At 42.1% G+C, this 16644-nt stretch overlaps 1 protein-coding gene across 1 annotated transcript in view; it reads left to right on the top strand.

The window, feature by feature from the left end:
• Positions 1–16644, top strand: part of CTNNA2 (catenin alpha 2) — a 519756-nt gene that overhangs the window by 487226 nt on the left and 15886 nt on the right. The window contains 1 exon segment of the mRNA XM_033160941.1: positions 12106–12249. Within this exon segment, the coding sequence (XP_033016832.1) occupies positions 12106–12249 (144 nt within the window).

Genomic DNA, 16644 nt, shown 5'->3' with positions numbered 1-16644 from the left:
CCTTTCTACTTCACCTGTTAAAAATTAGCCACCTTTCCAGAAGAAACGTAATTTAGGAAGCCCTTGCTAAGCCATGAATATTATAATTAATTGGATCTTTTTTAATATTGGCTTCTTGGAAATCCATTTCCTTTTGTGAGCCATAGTAATTTCCCTTCTCTGTTCTGCTCTGTGTCAAGGGCAAATTTACTTTAAAGTAGGAGAGGGTGGGTCATAGGTTTGCACTCACTCAGGCCCCAGTGCATAACTGGGCTGAGCAAATAACAGCCACCCATACAAAATATGCTTTTAACTTTAAAAACCAGCTTTAGAACATTCACAAAAAATTCTCTTTTGGGATGCCTGTGCAGCTTCCTACAAGAGTTTCTTGGCAAGACAAACCCTCTCCCTCCAAGGAAAACCACAAACTTTTAATCCTTTGGGTGACCTGAAAAGTGTGTAGAAACCCTTTTTCTTTAAAAATAAAAATAAATAATAAATAAAATAAAGTTCCCATGTGACCAGAATAACATTTAACTGATTCAGCCATAGGCAGGGCCAGTCATGTTAGGACAAAGCACTAATATGTGCTTGATTCGTATTTTTAATTTATTTGTTATATACTGCCAATGCATACGATATCACATAGTAGCATGCAGCATATACAATAAAAACAGTATAAGATGCTGAAAATGGCTGGCTGATCAAAAAACCCTACCTTTGCATAGGCCTGTCTACATAAATAGATCTTCAAGAGATGCCTGAAAAGTCAGAAGTGAGATGTCTGCCCCATCTCTTCTGGAAGAGTGTTCCGAGCACAGAGCCATGATACCAAATGCCTGAGGCCTCCGTGATGCAGGGAAAACTAGCAGCAGCCCTCCAGATGGTCTCAGGGATCGAACTGAGCTATAAGAACTTAGGTGGTCCTTTAGATATTCTGGACCGCAGCTGTTTAGGGCTTTTGTGTATTAATGCCAGCCTTTCCCATAACAGAAATCCTCTTCCCAGCTTAGTCAACAAAGATGAATCCATTACAGAGCTGTATGAAGGCAGGGACTCATTAGCTATTGGGATCACGAGGGAGCAGGGATCACATTTAGCCCCCACAGGCCCCCTGAAATGTTTGCAATGCTTCTCTGCATTGCAGAGTGCCCAGAACACTCTCACCCGGCTCCCTGCAATATAGAAGCCCCATGTTTACACGTGTGTGTACACTCACACGTATGAAACAAGATATATTTTGCTAGTATGCACTATGTGTTGGGTTTGCAAAGGCAGAGTAAGGATTTTATTGTTTTGTTTCTTTATTTTTGCTGGGTGCCCCCACCCCTGCCAGAATAATTGTGGCGAAAACTCCCGTGTGATATCCTGCAACAGGGGCTACTGGAAATGTCCTGCTTTTCTTCCTCTCCTCCAAATTGGCGCTGTCTCTTGATACACATGCAGCGTGTTGTAATTTTTTTTAAGTCTTGATGTTCTTAACAGCTGTGGGAACACCCCTCCCTTCCTCCTTTATATCTCTCACATTGCAACAGGCTTAGATCTTCCTCCTTTCTACCCGCTGGCATAACAGGATCTGCTTCCCATCCTCATTAATTATTATCACTTCCACCCGCCTCTTACCAGGCTCCCAACTCAGCACGTGCATCAGCTTGGCTGTTGTGTTTTTTTCGTTTCTGTCTTCTTCGCTCTCGTTATCTCCGGTGGAAGCTGGCGTTGGGCCGCAGCTCGGATAGTAGCCTTTGCGTTCGTTGTTGTTGGCATACCATCACATGCTGTGAAACCAAAGCAGCCAAACTGCTTGACTTCTCCATTCCCAGTTTGGTAGTCTTTAGCATCTGTTGCTTCTGAACTTTCATCACCACTGTCTTTATATATTTTATTTTCTCTTTCTCTCTCTCTCTTCCATTCAGCCATAATCCTTGGCAATGCTAGCACCATTATCCTTGTGAATAGTTTGCCTTTGGCATTGCCATTTAACAATTTGTGTTGGAAGCGAAACGCCAAACCCAGAGATCACTGGTATTGACTTCACTTGATCTTTCCACTGTGAAATTGGTACAGGAAGATTTGCCTGCTTTTTTGTCCCCCCCCCCTTTCTTAGGTGGGGGGTATCATTATGTATCTATCTCCATTTATGTTTGAAAAACATGAGCACGATACCTTTCTGGCGGATGCTTCAAAGTGCTGGGTACTGTATGCTCCAAGACTATCCAGAGATCTGGATTCCAGCTTCACTTCATCTGTAGTCTCCTTGCCCACTTCCTGCTTCCTGCTTCCATCTTGTTCTTCATTCTCTCTTGGATAGCCAATTGCAAATAAACTGCATTTTATTTGCATAAAATGGAAACAAAAAATTGCTCTGGAATCTGCATACAGTACAGTGCTCATGACACCTCCAAATGATGGTTGAAAAAACCCATTTTATGTTTTGACATGTGTGACCCAGTCCCTTATGGCCTTGGGTTGGAAAAACAGTTACCTAGAAGAAGACTAATACACATGTATTGTTGTCAGATGGTGTTCATGCTGAGATCTGGTTGCTTGGTGTTTGCTGTGCCCTTGAGGCCAGAGAACTGTAGAAATACTTAACATGGTTTGTGCAAAGTCAGTTTTTCCCCCTAGCGTTTTCTTTATCCTTTAGGATCTTCGTTAAGGATCCAGTACGGGTGAGATGGGAATATGACCTCTCCAGGAATTTTCATTACGGAACAAATAATAGAAATGATACGTGACTTAATATTGTTATTGGGAAATCGTTATAATAATAAATGAGAGCTTAAATGGAGTCTTCCGCCCTCCCATTGGAGCCCTTTTCATACATTTGGTTGGGTACAAACAAATGCATGGAAAGGGGCTATTGGAATCATGCCTTGCCTCCAAGCTCCACATATTCAAAGGTAGAAACTGCATATTAGACAAATATGTATAGGTTACTATATATGTACCCATATCCTGGAATGTAAGCATCTTCAATATTACAATGGCATTCAGGCATATGCACCAGGCTTCATGTAAATGGTTCACTCGACATCCCCTTTGTGCTTTCATTTTTGTAACAAAATGAACATTTGAGAAAGAGCTGCAGATGAGGACGTACTTGGCTCGAGCATTGCTAATGATGTCACTCAATGTAGGAAATCTCAGTATTTTTTTTTTTAATTTTTCCTAATTGATTGGATAGCTAATTTTGTGTCTGTTTTCATAGCAATAATGCAATAGTTCTGAAGGGGTGGGGGAGTAAACTTTTGTTGTTTTTCGATGATGTACACATACGCAGCAGCAGACGTCATCTTTAAAAGAGATTTTCTCCTCTGCTTGTTCTAAGAGAGTGCCTGTCAACCACCATTGTTTTGTAAGTTCTGATTAATTGAGCAAACTTGCAACCTTATTTGCGATGGGAGGGGGAATCAACTTTTTGGGTGGTTTGCGATGACAAGCTGTTAATGAAATACTCGTGGGAAACAGTTTGGGTCTCTAAAAGTTGACCTTGCTCCAGGGAGTAGGAGGAGGAAGAGTGGAAGACTGATTACAAAGCGTTGGGGACAAAGGAAAGGGCCAGGTCACATTGATACCTGGATTGTAAGCTTCCAGAGGCATCTGGCCCGACACTTTGAGACATGGGATACTGGACTGGATGAACTTTGTTCCAGCAAGACAAATTTTGCTTTTAGGCTATACCTGTGTTCTGGTATCTGAACTCATGAAGGGTTAAAACAAGGGTGCTGGCAGATGTGGACTTGCAAACCCCAAGCTCAACATCCATGGCCAGGGGTCGGCAAGGTTTACCCTGCCTGGGCTGGTTCACTCCAGCGGACATCCCTCCATGGGCCAGATCACACCTATTTCTGGCACCTGCGTCTGTGCAGACACGATTTCCGGTGCCGCAGAAGCAAGTCTCTGCACCATGCTGCACCATTTTAGCGCAGTGTGGGGACTCGCCAAGCGGGCGGCTTGGTTCGTGGGTCACTCATGGGCCAGTTAAATGACCCCATGGGCCGCTTGTGGCCCATGGGCCTTAGGTTGCCGACCCCTGGCCATGACATTCCAGAAATTCAGGTTTTTTGTGAAATTTGTACACCACTCTCAAAATAAAAAATGTTCAACTGAATACATGTTAGATAGCAAACAGGAACTGTGACTAAACAGGGTTTCTGGTTATGGTGCCAGTTTCTAAACACATTGAATTACACATCCTTTGAAAGCCCCTTTAGACCTTTGTGCAATTGCATTAGGAATTGCTATAGATCGTATACAGAGCACGATCATATCTTGCATGCATTTAGCTTGCATGATTTCTACAGCACACAACTGAAGGCTCCTGGCTGAAATCCTGCATGTTAACTGTAAGTAAGGCAGAGAGCTTAAAAACTATTTTTTCCCCCAGCACAAAAGAGCTTTTAAGCTCTGCCCTGCTTGGGGACAAGGCGCCCTCCCCGCGCCAGCTGCAGAAACACTGGGATTGCTGTGGGAGGATGGTTCCAGGGGTTTGAGTACACACGCTTTTGCGTATATGCGGAACCCTTGGAACTGACCTCTGTCCAAGATGTGATTATACTGTATGTAGTGTGATTTATTAAAAAAGTAAATAAATACATGGGGGGGGGGTTGACCCAGTTATACTCACCTAAAGTGTGTAACCTAAAGTGAGCTAAAAATGATGAACTGACAAGAGCATCACAGCATTATAAATCAGATTGCCAACAAGCTCAGCCTTCTTTTATTGTTTGTTTGTTTGTTTATATATATATTTATTTCAGGATTTATAAACTGCTTCTACACGCAGAGACTATCTGAGTGGTGTACAAACTGGAATATAAACATACCATACAGATCATTAAACACTATTAAAAAATAAATACCCACAAGAATTAAGGACCTACAAAAATTGCTGAATTTGGGGAATAATATACAAAATATAGGCATGGAAGAAAAGAATTTGGTTTCATTGAACTCTGAGGGGCTGGACTGGATCAGCAAGAGTATTGCATATAAGTTATTGAAGAAAATCTGCCTTGGAGAACATTATGATATATGGTTAAAAACAATATATCAGTATTTATCCTCCTCCCTGCTATGTTTGACAGAAGCAACACTGAGACTAAGGAGGAGGAAGCTGGCAGCCAAGACTCGCTTCTAGATGGGTTGTATGTAAGAAGGCAAGCAGCTGAGAATCAAGGCAGAGGTTAGTTGGGCCATAGTGGACCATCTTCCTCTGGCAAACCCTCTCTAGCAAATGTCAACATGGCTCCTTGAAAGTGGGCTTCCACTTTGCTTATCTTCAAGGTTGGAGAAGGACAAAAGTGGCTGGGCCAGTCAGGTGCTCAGTATGAGCATCTATTGATCCTTTTGCAAGTGTTGCAGACTTGATCCTTTTGCAAGTTGAACTACAGGATCCTTAGTTCATTAGGCCTGTGGTCTACCGAGTGAGAGCTATATTGCACTGACTTTTTAATATGAGGCAATCCACAAAGGTGAAGAGAAAGGCAATGAAGAGGGTAGAGAAGTGGATGCATATCACACTAACATGCACTTTTCAAGTCAGTTCAGGCACATTTCATCAGTCAGACGGGGGATTGCTTCTTCACGTAATTCCATCTCCGGGTTCATGATCATAAGGAGTAGGTAGGGATGGAAGGACCTGTCAACTTCAGTTGCTCATTTTCTCATTTTTCCAATCTTACATTCAGTTCTCCACATTTCTGCATTTTTTCCTCAAATCATCCTGAATATTCATCAGCATTTCCATGTGAATTTCTCCCAGTAAGTCAATTTATGTATGCAGGTTAAACTAATGTACACAATTTGGAAGCAGTTTCTCCTAGCATAATTCACATTTTTGTAGTTATTTTCACTAGTGCATTTTTTTTATGCAGACTTTCCCCTAATGTAATGCATTTTTATAAACATTGGTTGGAGAACTGCACTGCAAAATTCAGAGAAGTTCAGATTTCAAAGGATGGCTGTGTTTCTGTTCCCATATTTTCAGAAAGTGGGTTTGATGGACTCCCCCTTAAATGCAAACTGAATCCAAAATCTCCCCACCCTAATGAGGAGAGAAACATACTGAGCAAACTGGCAGAATGATCCATTCTGTAGCAATTCCTGTGATTGGAAATATCCCCAAAGCATTGTTGCATTTTGCAGAAATTGCCATGGAACAAATGACATATGGGAAATGAGCACTAACTATCCACTTGGTCGCTTAAGCCCTTGGATAAAAAGGCCTCTGCAGTTTAGGTGGTGTCTTGTGTTATCAGTTTATGGCAGATGTGAAAGTAATCTTGCTGAAATGAGCACAGAAGGACCTGGGGGATACTACTGCCGCACATGAGATGGTGTTGAATGTTGTTAAAAGAGGAACTAATTATTACCACCCTGTATGCTATGCAAATATGCTGATCTGTCATTGGAAGAGATGGGAGACAGTGGTGTATTTAAGCTACCTGCTCAGAGCCCACCAAAATCCAGAGGTACGGTGCGAATTCCCAGCCCAGATCTTTTACCATTTTCCGACTCAATAAAATGTTCAGGATTTGCTTTGTCTTTGCATTATGAAAAAGAGGAACAACAAAGCCTAATCTTCTGAAAAGAGAAAGAGAGGGGGGGAAACCCTTTTCAGTGGAAAGGAAACCATCTGTGTCCTGAATTTTGTCACTTGTCTTCCGTAGGGTATGATGCTTATTCGCTTTCCTTAAGTGGGACACACCTTCTTTTTTTCCTTAAACGCAACTGTACAAGAGTTACTCTTTTCAAGTCAACGGTATCCACCTATTTCTTATGTTCTTCGAAGAATTGTCATAAATTCTATATGCCTTACATGTTGTGAGTCCTTATTCACTGGCCTGTCTACTTCCATCCCTCCAAAACCTGCCCATTCTTATACAGCTTTAGCTAAAAAGTTATTTCGTGTGCAATCAGCACAGAACAAATTGATTACCTGTTACTCATTTAGATTCAATTCACCAAAATACACATGGATCTAAGATTACTACAGCTTTCCTATGAAGCGCATCTCTTCGTCTGTTTCCCTTAATAGTTTTCCATTAAAAATTGCTTGCACACAGAGGGATGTATCTATTTCCATCCTATGTCTACTTACTATCTGATAAAACTTTCCTGTTGCTTGTAAATTTGATTACTCATTGATATAACCCTGTGCGCTGTTCCCTATCTTTTGAAATTTATGATGTCTTCCAAATATTCTAGTTATTTTGTTTCACATTTGACTTGTCAGGCAGCCAAACGTTCCCTTTCTCTTTCTCTCTCTTCATTAAATCCTACCCTCTAGCCTTCCTACGATGTTTAAAATCTATCTTGTGTCTCAACAAATCATGTCTCCAGTACTGAGGAACCCATGGCAGATTGTCAACTCTAGCCTTATCAGTACTAACCAGTACTGAAGCATCTTCAGATCGTCTCCAATCAGTTTACAGTACTGTATCAAACTCTTATTCATTATAATCTAAGAAAGATCCTGTTGCCAGAGTTAGTCAAATTTTCTTTAATCAATAGAATGCCAGCCATCAAAACATAGAAGTGAGCAGAGGTAGAAGCAGAGGCAAGGGCTTGATAAATATTCTATTTTTGTGAGGGGTGGGCCAAATTAGTGGTGCCACCAAAATTGCTATTTACTAGCTCAGAAATATGAATCTCACCAACTCATAATGCAAGGTGAGCATTAAATTAGTTTAATATAAAAGTTTTGTGCATGCCCAACGCATCCCACATCTAATTTTAGCCTAAGTTTGGCACTAATTAGTGTTCACTTAGAGCTAAGGAGATGCTCCTAAGAGGGAACTTTTATGGCAGTCAGTAAAACTAGTGTGCAGCGCAGAATTTGTCTCACCAAATTCTGGGAAACTTCTAAGTAAAGACTAAGTAAAGGCTTTTAGTATAGTTTCTGCTAGATATCCCTCTAGCCCGGCATAGGCAAACTCCAGCCCTCCAGATGTTTGGGACTACAATTCCATCATCCCTGACCACTGGTCCTGTTAGCTAGGGATGATGGGAATTGTAGTCCCAAACATCTGGAGGGCTGGAGTTTGCCTATGCCTGCTCTGGCCAATCTGGTGCCCTTCAGGGGTAGTGGGAGTCCAGCTCCCATCTCCTGAACCAGGCTGTCCAGTAGTTTGAGATGATGTGAACTGCAGACCAACAATATCTGGAAGTTCCCACATTGTCTGCTTCTGCGGTGGCCTATGTTTTAATAGCCTCTTCAGTACGTAGCATTAAGACACTAGACCACAAAGGTCTTGGTTCTCAGGTGCCTTGATGTTCAATGCAAAGTGCAATGCTGAACATGGATGTTCCAAGAATGGAAATCACACCACTGAAGTAGGAGGAAGACCAAATTGTTTCAATAAGAGCAAAACCAGCATTTGACTCCTTTTAATTTAAGATTGTATCACTATACCCCATAGTATACAGTGACTTTCCCCCTCCCCACCTTTTAGGACTAGGCAATATAGATTAATTATGCAAATGCCAAAGTTGAACCTCTCCCCTCCCTGAGCCTCCATTCTCCCCTTATATTAGATACAGTTTGTAAACACATTTTAATGATTAATAATCAATTGCACAAATCTGAATATATGGCCTAATTGGTTGTCTTGTATCCTTTGTTTGGCACTGAGTCCTTGCAGCCTCAGTTCCTTTCCAAGACTCAATATGACTGTTTCAGTATTCCTGCAGAATCTGCAGGGATTAATGCCTGGTCAAGGCTCCAGTCCAGGTACTTTTGCAATGCATATATGATCTACGCAGCCCATTATATTTCTGTGTTTTGGTGTTTTAAGATCTATTACTATGCAAGCTAAGTCAAATAGGTTTTTAAAAAACAAAAGAATAGAAAACAGCCCTAGGCAACAAAAATACTAAATTTAGTTGGGATGAAGATAACAAAATAATTAAACTACTGGGAAAATATAAATAGGGATGTATTAACAGGATGCATTAAAAGGAAAAATCAATCCAACAGTCACTCTCGGAGGTTGGCTAATTTTCTGAAGAGTCTACATTAATTTATTGGTCTTCCCTGGATAGGTACAGGTTGCAAGCCCCAAGATTGAATGCTTGTTTATTTAGTTAAGTTAATAATATAATAATATAATAATAATAATAATAATAATAATGTCCTTAATACTGCCCTTCATGAAATACATCCCATACATCCCAGAGCAGTTCACAATGTAAGGATGTAGTCCTAAAGCCAGCCACGGTCAAGCTAAGGGGCTGTTGGATGCAGCAGAAATGCTGCACCATTGGAAGAGAAGGAGAATTGCCAACAGGAATGCATTTACATTGCCAGAAGCCCTATAGTGCATTTCTTGGAGGTAAAAGCTATCAATGCCTGCTTGCCACAATGATTATGTTCCTCCTCCACTGCCGGAGGCGTTATGCCTTTGAATAATACTAGTTTCTGGGAACCACAAGTAGGAAGAACGTTATCGCACTCAGCCCTGTTTGCAGGGTCATCTGGTTGGCCACTGGAGTAGATAGGCCCTTGGACAGATCCACCATAGCTTGTCTTATATCATAGATGTCCAACCAGCATGTAGGGGGAAGCAGGGCATTGTGGTGATAACCAAGAACCAGAAAACCCTAAGCCCCTCATTTCCCCAAGTAGTTCCCTAAGGAGTCTCAACTGCCATTCAACTGGCATGTCAACCCCCCCCCATTGACTGCAAGGGGAGATTGGGGGGAGAGAACGGTGAAGGAAAAGACCATGAAAAGCCACTCCCACATCCCACCTTGGGGCAGTGAGCTGACAGGGCTTTGAAAGTGGCAGTAGCTGCCATGGAAGTCCTGCCCCCCACAATGGGATTGTCCTACCTATGATACAAATGAAACTTAATGAAATGCATGGCACTGCAATTGAAACAAATCATTCACCAGCACAGCAGGCAAATCAGTGATACCCTTATAGTTTTAAACACCATTCATTCCTAACCCAGTGCCTGATCTCTTAAGCGCAGGGGTAGCGAGTGTGGTGCCCTCTGCATTTTGCTTAACTCCCATCTGTCCCAGTCAAGCATGGCCACTGCTCAGGGATGATGGGACCTGCAGTCCAGCAAGATCTGAAAGGCACCATGTTGGCTGCCCCTGCCTTAGTGGAGATCTGATCATTGGTGCTGTGCTGGGCAAGTCAAAGAAAGCATAAAAATGTGGTAGGGACCAGGATTCAAGTGTTATTGCCAAGTTAAATACCATGGATAGCAAAAATGAAAAAAGCTGACCTAATAGGAGGCTGCAGGCTCCAGGAATTTAGCAGAATTGGCTATTTTTACTTTTTTGAAATGAAACTTGGTGCTGGCCATGTTCTGCTGTCATGATAAACAGTGTTTTATTGTGACATGCACTTGCTGAAGCAAACCTTAAGCCTGCATGTTCCCCCATCGCCTCCTTCTGTGCAGTCAGGAGGACGACTTTGGAAGCTGTTATTTATTAATTTTTATTCGATGTCCTGGGTGAAAGTGTGACAATAAAGAATAAAAAGGAAAGAATTTTTAAATTAATTTTAACCAACATAGCTTCCTGATTCATCCACATTAGTTGTGAAAGAGTCTTGCGACTGTCGGCCCAAACCCCTCCCTACCCTGGTAATGTCACAGTTATTTAGACACTACTTATAGCATAGATGGAGAAACTCGCTTCACGCATGTGTTCTAGTTTCTCTTGAAGGTCGTCAAAAACAAAATGTTTCAAATTTCCCTTCTGTCTGTTAGGAACTGGATATTTCTTGGGGGAGATGTGTTTGAGTCAGGTGTCACCGGGCCTAACTGCTAGACTGAAAAGAGTGATCACCTTTGTATCATTTTGCTGACACCTCCTGGACATTTCAAGTGTGCTTTGTAAATTCAGTGTCTACCATTCACTTACTCCCTCAGCACAGACTATCAGCATTCACACCTCAGTTTTAGAAAAAAACGCCCGGCAACCATGTTAGGAGAGGTTGTAAATAGCACAGAGAATAAAAATGTTCTGTCACTTGCAGTTAAAGTTCTGCCATGGAGGATATGGCTCTCAATGGTTACTAGCCACAGTGACTATGTTCTGCCTCCACTGTTAGAAGCACTATGCCTCTGAATATCACTTTTGGGGAATGGCAGGTGGGTAGAGTGCTGATCTACCCAGGATAAATTTTTGGACCTTCCATGGGCATCTGACAGGTGGCCACGGTGAGAACAGAATGCTGGACTAGATGGGCCTTTGGCCTGATCCTGCAGGTCTCTTCTTACCTTCCCAGGTATTAGAGAAGGCCGCTTCATGCCCCTTATCCCTCACCTACGAACGTATTCCGCTCTGATACACAGACATATAAGGTTCAAGAAAACCAGTCCATTCCTTGTTTAAGTTCAGGATAGAAACCATGCCAATAAACGATTAAAAAAACAAACACCACCTTTCTAGTACAAGGTTAGCAACCTTGAGATCATTGTGCCACAAGTGGTCTAGAAACCAGGCACATATGGCATTCCTAGATTCCTGCCTGCCTCTTCAAGGTTATGCTGGTTTAACTTTCTCCTTGTTAACAGACCAAACCCAAGGCATGAAAAGATTGCAATAAAGTGCAGCGTTCTTCAATCTTGCACCCCCAGATGTTGTTGGACTACAACTGCCATCATTCACAGGTCCAGCTTAACCAGTGGTCGGGGTCAATGGGATTTGTAGTCCAACGGCATTTAGGGACCCAGGATATTGGGGGATCCTGCTACAGTATGTGCCAGAGTGACACCATCTCCTGTGGCCTGAACAGTTGACAGCTGCTGTTCTGGGATGTTCTCTTGGCCACCACACAGAACCAGCCTTTAACTCAGCAGCCGGTTCATCCCCAATCGGTTTTAGGCAAGGCCCTAGATCTCGCTCTGTTTGCAACCTGTACTGTTGTTTGGCTTTAACTGTGCTGAGGGAGCAAGTGAGAGGGATAACAAATCAGGGTTCCTCGTCGCCGAAGAGTCCTTGGCTACTTTGTCGAGCCTAGCTCTTTCAGCATACATCCCCCTCTCCCTCTCACATCCCCAGCCCCAGCCCCACTTCTCCCCCTCACCCCCTACTCTGCAATAGGGCACAATATTTCTCTTGCTCTTCTCTCACTCTCTCTTTTCTGTATCTCTCGGAAATCAGACTGGAGTTCAAAGCACTTTCACTACCTTTTATGAGGTAGAGTGTGATGTCATAGATGGGGGCAGGGCTAGTCAACTTTCTACCCACCTACCCACCTGTGCTGAGGGAGCTACGCTTGCAAACGGAGGCGGTGACTCTTCCATGGTGAGTAACCTCGTTTCTAATCTCTATGCTTTTCCATGTGGTTTTGATTGTGGGAGGCGCTGCCCCTTTAAGTGGGATTGGTACAGTCACTTTCTGCGCTCAACAGGAACAGGAAGGAAGCTTTAGCCTGCTCATTTCCCAGTATTCCCAGCCTAAAAACTGCAAGAGGAAATAATCCAAAACTTGGCTAAGGGTGGCAGGGTCTGTCAAATTTGGTTTTCTCTGTTTCTCATTTTTCCCATCTTAAATTCAGTTCTCCATAGTTCTGCAGCAATTTGAGTTATTTTATTTTAAAATCTCATGAGAATTCTTCAGCATTTTAGTGCAAATTTATCCTGGAAAAAATGCATATTTGTATGCAGTCTCGACTGCTGTACACATTTCTGCAAGCAACTTCCCTGAATTGAATGCACTTTTTATGTTAATTCACTAATACTGTCATTCTTATGCACACTTCCCCTTAATATACACATTGTTTGGTTATAGAACTGTGTAAGTGAAGATTTTGAAGAACAGCTGCATTTCGGTTTGTATGTTGTGTTTAATTTCATAAATTCCCTTTGCAACTGGAATTGAATTGAATTCCTCTCCCATCTCTCATCTTAGCTATGGAAAAGCAAAGATTCTCTGCAAGTTTAACTGTTGCCTTTCTGTAGGAGAGCACCAGAATTCTGTGTACTCATTTTTGCTATTATTCACAGTCAATGGCTGAAGTACTGCTTATATCTGTTTGGTTGCCCTATGGCTAGATCCAGAAAGCAGCTTGCCCCAGAAACTATATGGAGAAATTGTGAGGGACAGGAACAGATACATTGAGCATACCTTTGCTGCGACAGCTGACCAGCTGACTGGCTGATTGCAAGCCATCTCTAGACATACAGTTGCCATCAAATTTTACTTAAAGCCAAATTTTGACACAGGTTTAGAAGGTGCTGCTTGAGCAGTTTTTAAGAGTTTAAACGGTTTTTAAGAGATGTTTTGCTAAAACCTGAAACGTGTCATGGGTGTGATTGGGTCTGTCATCCTTAGGCCACTGGCAAGTTTCACCTAAAGATTCTTGCTCAGCCAAAACATTGGAAGAATTTTGAGGGAAGCAAAACATTTCAATAAGAGCTGCAAACTTTCTCTATTTTTGTGTGTTACAGGTAGGTAGCCGTGATGGTCTGCCATAGTCAAAACAAATAAAAAATAAAAAAATCCTTCCAGTAGCACCTTAGAGACCAACTAAGTTTGTTCTTGGTATGAGCTTTTGTGTGCATGCACACTTCTTCAGATACAGACTTCTATTTCAGTGTATCTGAAGAAGTGTGCATGCACACGAAAGCTCATGGAAGGATTTATTTTATTTTTTATTTTGTTTTATTTTTGTGTGTGTTCATCTGCAGATTCCTAGTATCCGTGGTAATGATAGAGGACTGGTGTGGGCAAGGGGGTGAGACAACACTACAGTCAATGAATTCGACTGTGCCACCTCTGCCAGCTCATTTGGGTTGGCAGCAAGATGCGTAAAGCTGGCATTTGGTGGGTGTGCTGTGCACTGATTGAGAACCTTTGACGTGACATTTGAAACCCAACGTATCCAGAAGCACCTTGTTTGATTTGTAGTGGCACACTCCTGTTGAAATTTATAGTTAATCACAATGTTCAAATGTGTTTTATGAATAGGTATGATTAATTACCACAATTATGATGAAGATAACCAAAGATGTATTTACCTTTCCAGGAAAGAATGTATTTCTCTTGCATTTAGACTGCACATGTAAGGTCGTTGTGTGACCCCTTCACAGGGATGCTGACCTCACACAATTCTTGCATGTGCTGAAATGTCCCTCCCATACCATTCCACAGAAGGCAGCTATGTCAGGCAACTGAGGGTTAAGAAGCTCCTATACTGAGTCAAGCTGTTGACCAATCTGGCTCAGTATTGTCTACAGGCAGCAGCTCTCCAGAAAGGAGTCTCGGGGAGGGGGGGTCAGGGATCTCCTGGCAACTCTCAGCACCCTTAAAAGACTGCAGTTCCCAGAATTCTTTGAGGAAACCATGACTGTTTACAGTGGTACTGCTTTAAATGTATGGTGCAGCTGAGACCAGAGATTGGATAAGGCACCCACCCATCCCTAAATCTCCACATATATTCATTTAGGAGCATTTACACCCCACACACCAGGCAGCAATCTGGAGGTGGCTTAAAATATGTGAAAAAAGTAAAAAAGACAGTGATTCAATAGACCCTGCAACGGGGAAAGGGATAGAGTTCTCCAGTGTTCCAGCAAATGCCATTCTGTAGCCAAATCACCTGGTCTAGAGCTGACTGTTGAAGCAGCTAGATGTTATTTGCAGACAGGCCAGGACTTCCTGACTGGGTGGCTCCTGCTGATGACTCTCACAGCCCCGGCCCTGGTAACAGTCATAGGAGATGCTGGGGGAGCAAAGAGGTTGCAAACCTCCTCCCAGTTCTCCACATGTTGAACATAGATATGGGTCTTGTTGAAGCACAGTCTTGAAACACCATCACATCTTACTAGGAGCGTAGCCAACGTGGTGTCTTCCATATGTTGAACTAGAGTCCCCATCATATCTGATGATTGACCATACTGGCTGGGGCTGATGAGAGTTGGGAGTCCAACATCTGGGGGCCACTCCTAAATATATGACTCTGCTGGAAAGACCTGGGTGTGGGAGGGATGAAATGTGGTTTGCATATGAACAGCTATGGGTCATTGCAAAATCAGCCTTCCAGCTTCCCATATTGAGAGAAAACAGCTGTTCCATCTCTGAAGGTAGCTCAATACTTGGTCACTTTGGGGGATCTATTGGGCTGGGGAAAAAAATCAGGGATGGGATGTCCTTAAAAGAAAAGAAAAGAATAAAAATCCAGAATCAATACATTAAAAAGGTAATTGTGATTTTGATATATAACTGGTTTGGATCAATGAATCTATGCCTCCATCCTGCACTCTGTTAAGGCTGTCATTGTGGTTCTGGTTATCTAATATTTTCAGCTTTTTGCTACAAGCAAAAAAATCTTATTTCAAAATCTTGTTTATGAGCAACATGTGGTTTTTCTTCTTCTTTACGGGTCCTCCTGCTGCCACTTGACTCTTCTTTTTATCCCTCAGCATTTGAATAAAGAGAAGGGAGATGAGTTTCTCTCTCTCCTTCTCTCCCCTTCCCCCCCCCTCTTTCTATACTCTTGTTCTGCCTCTTGGGTACCTATTAAAGCTGTCAAGATGTCAAAGCTCATGCGTGGAAAGGCCAGGAGATGTGTCATGTGAGAATGTCTGCCTGCAGGGTCTGTAAAGATCCCCCCTTGGTTATTTAATTCTTTGTTGCCAGCTCTGCTTGGGGTCCAGTCTTGGGTTAACTGGGGAGGTGATAAACAGCAGCTGTGCCTATTCTTTGTATCGAAGCAGAAGGAGGTCAGTCCATCATCATGGGCTTTTTACTATCGTGACTGATGAAAGATTAAGAAAATTAGAAGAAGCAATGAAAATAGTCACATGGGACTGCTATCCATTGAGTACCATCCTGCAGGCACCAGTCCTAACTAGGTTATCATCCTTTTATTTTACTTTTATATTCAGTATCAATGGTTAGTAGGAATGGTCAAATCTTTCAATTTTGGTTTCTCTCAGTTACCCCTTTTTCAGTTCCAAGTTCAGTTCTCCACTAAAATCAGCATTTTAGTCCAAATTTCTCACAACACACATATTTTGGTGCATGGTCTTCCCTAACAGATACATTTTTGCAAATCCATTTCTCCCAGTATAATATATTAATACAGTGTAATCTTAATATAATACACACTGTGATGTGTGTTATTTTCATTAACACACTTTATCCATGTTTGTGCATTTTTGTACACATTGCTTGGCAAAAGAGCTGCATTGCAAAAGTCAGAGAAGTGCAAATTTCAAAGGAGGTGTGTTTCAGTTTGTGTGTTGTTGCATGTTGTTGCTGAAAGTGCAAATGAAATAGATCAGCCTTTAAATGTGAACTGAATCTAACTTCTCTGCCCTCTCTAATGGTCAGACACTTATACTTCTCTAATGAGCTGTCTCAGTACAAAAAGCCAAGAAAACTGTCATTGATGGTGCTGCTTCCAGAGAGCTTCTGATGGCTATTAGTGACCATAGATACCAGATATTACCCATAGCCATTAATTTGATCATTAGTTTTTTTCTAGAAAGTGGATTGTATTCAGTGGGGGGGGGTGATCATTCCATGGGACCTTCTGAAAGGCAAATTTTAAAACCCAGCGAGATGGTCAGGGTATAATAATAAAAATTATTATTATTATAAAGTACGGAAGTGTCAGATTCATAAGTGTTTGGTTAGCAGAAAGGAAGAACCTCTGGGTGCCCAGGGGTTCATTAGAGCCTACAAAGTAGGGCT

The sequence above is a fragment of the Lacerta agilis genome, chromosome 9, assembly GCF_009819535.1.
Source record: "Lacerta agilis isolate rLacAgi1 chromosome 9, rLacAgi1.pri, whole genome shotgun sequence".
NCBI lineage: Eukaryota > Metazoa > Chordata > Lepidosauria > Squamata > Lacertidae > Lacerta > Lacerta agilis.
The sequence above is the reverse complement of the archived record's forward strand: the minus strand, read 5'-3'. Positions and strand labels throughout refer to the sequence as shown.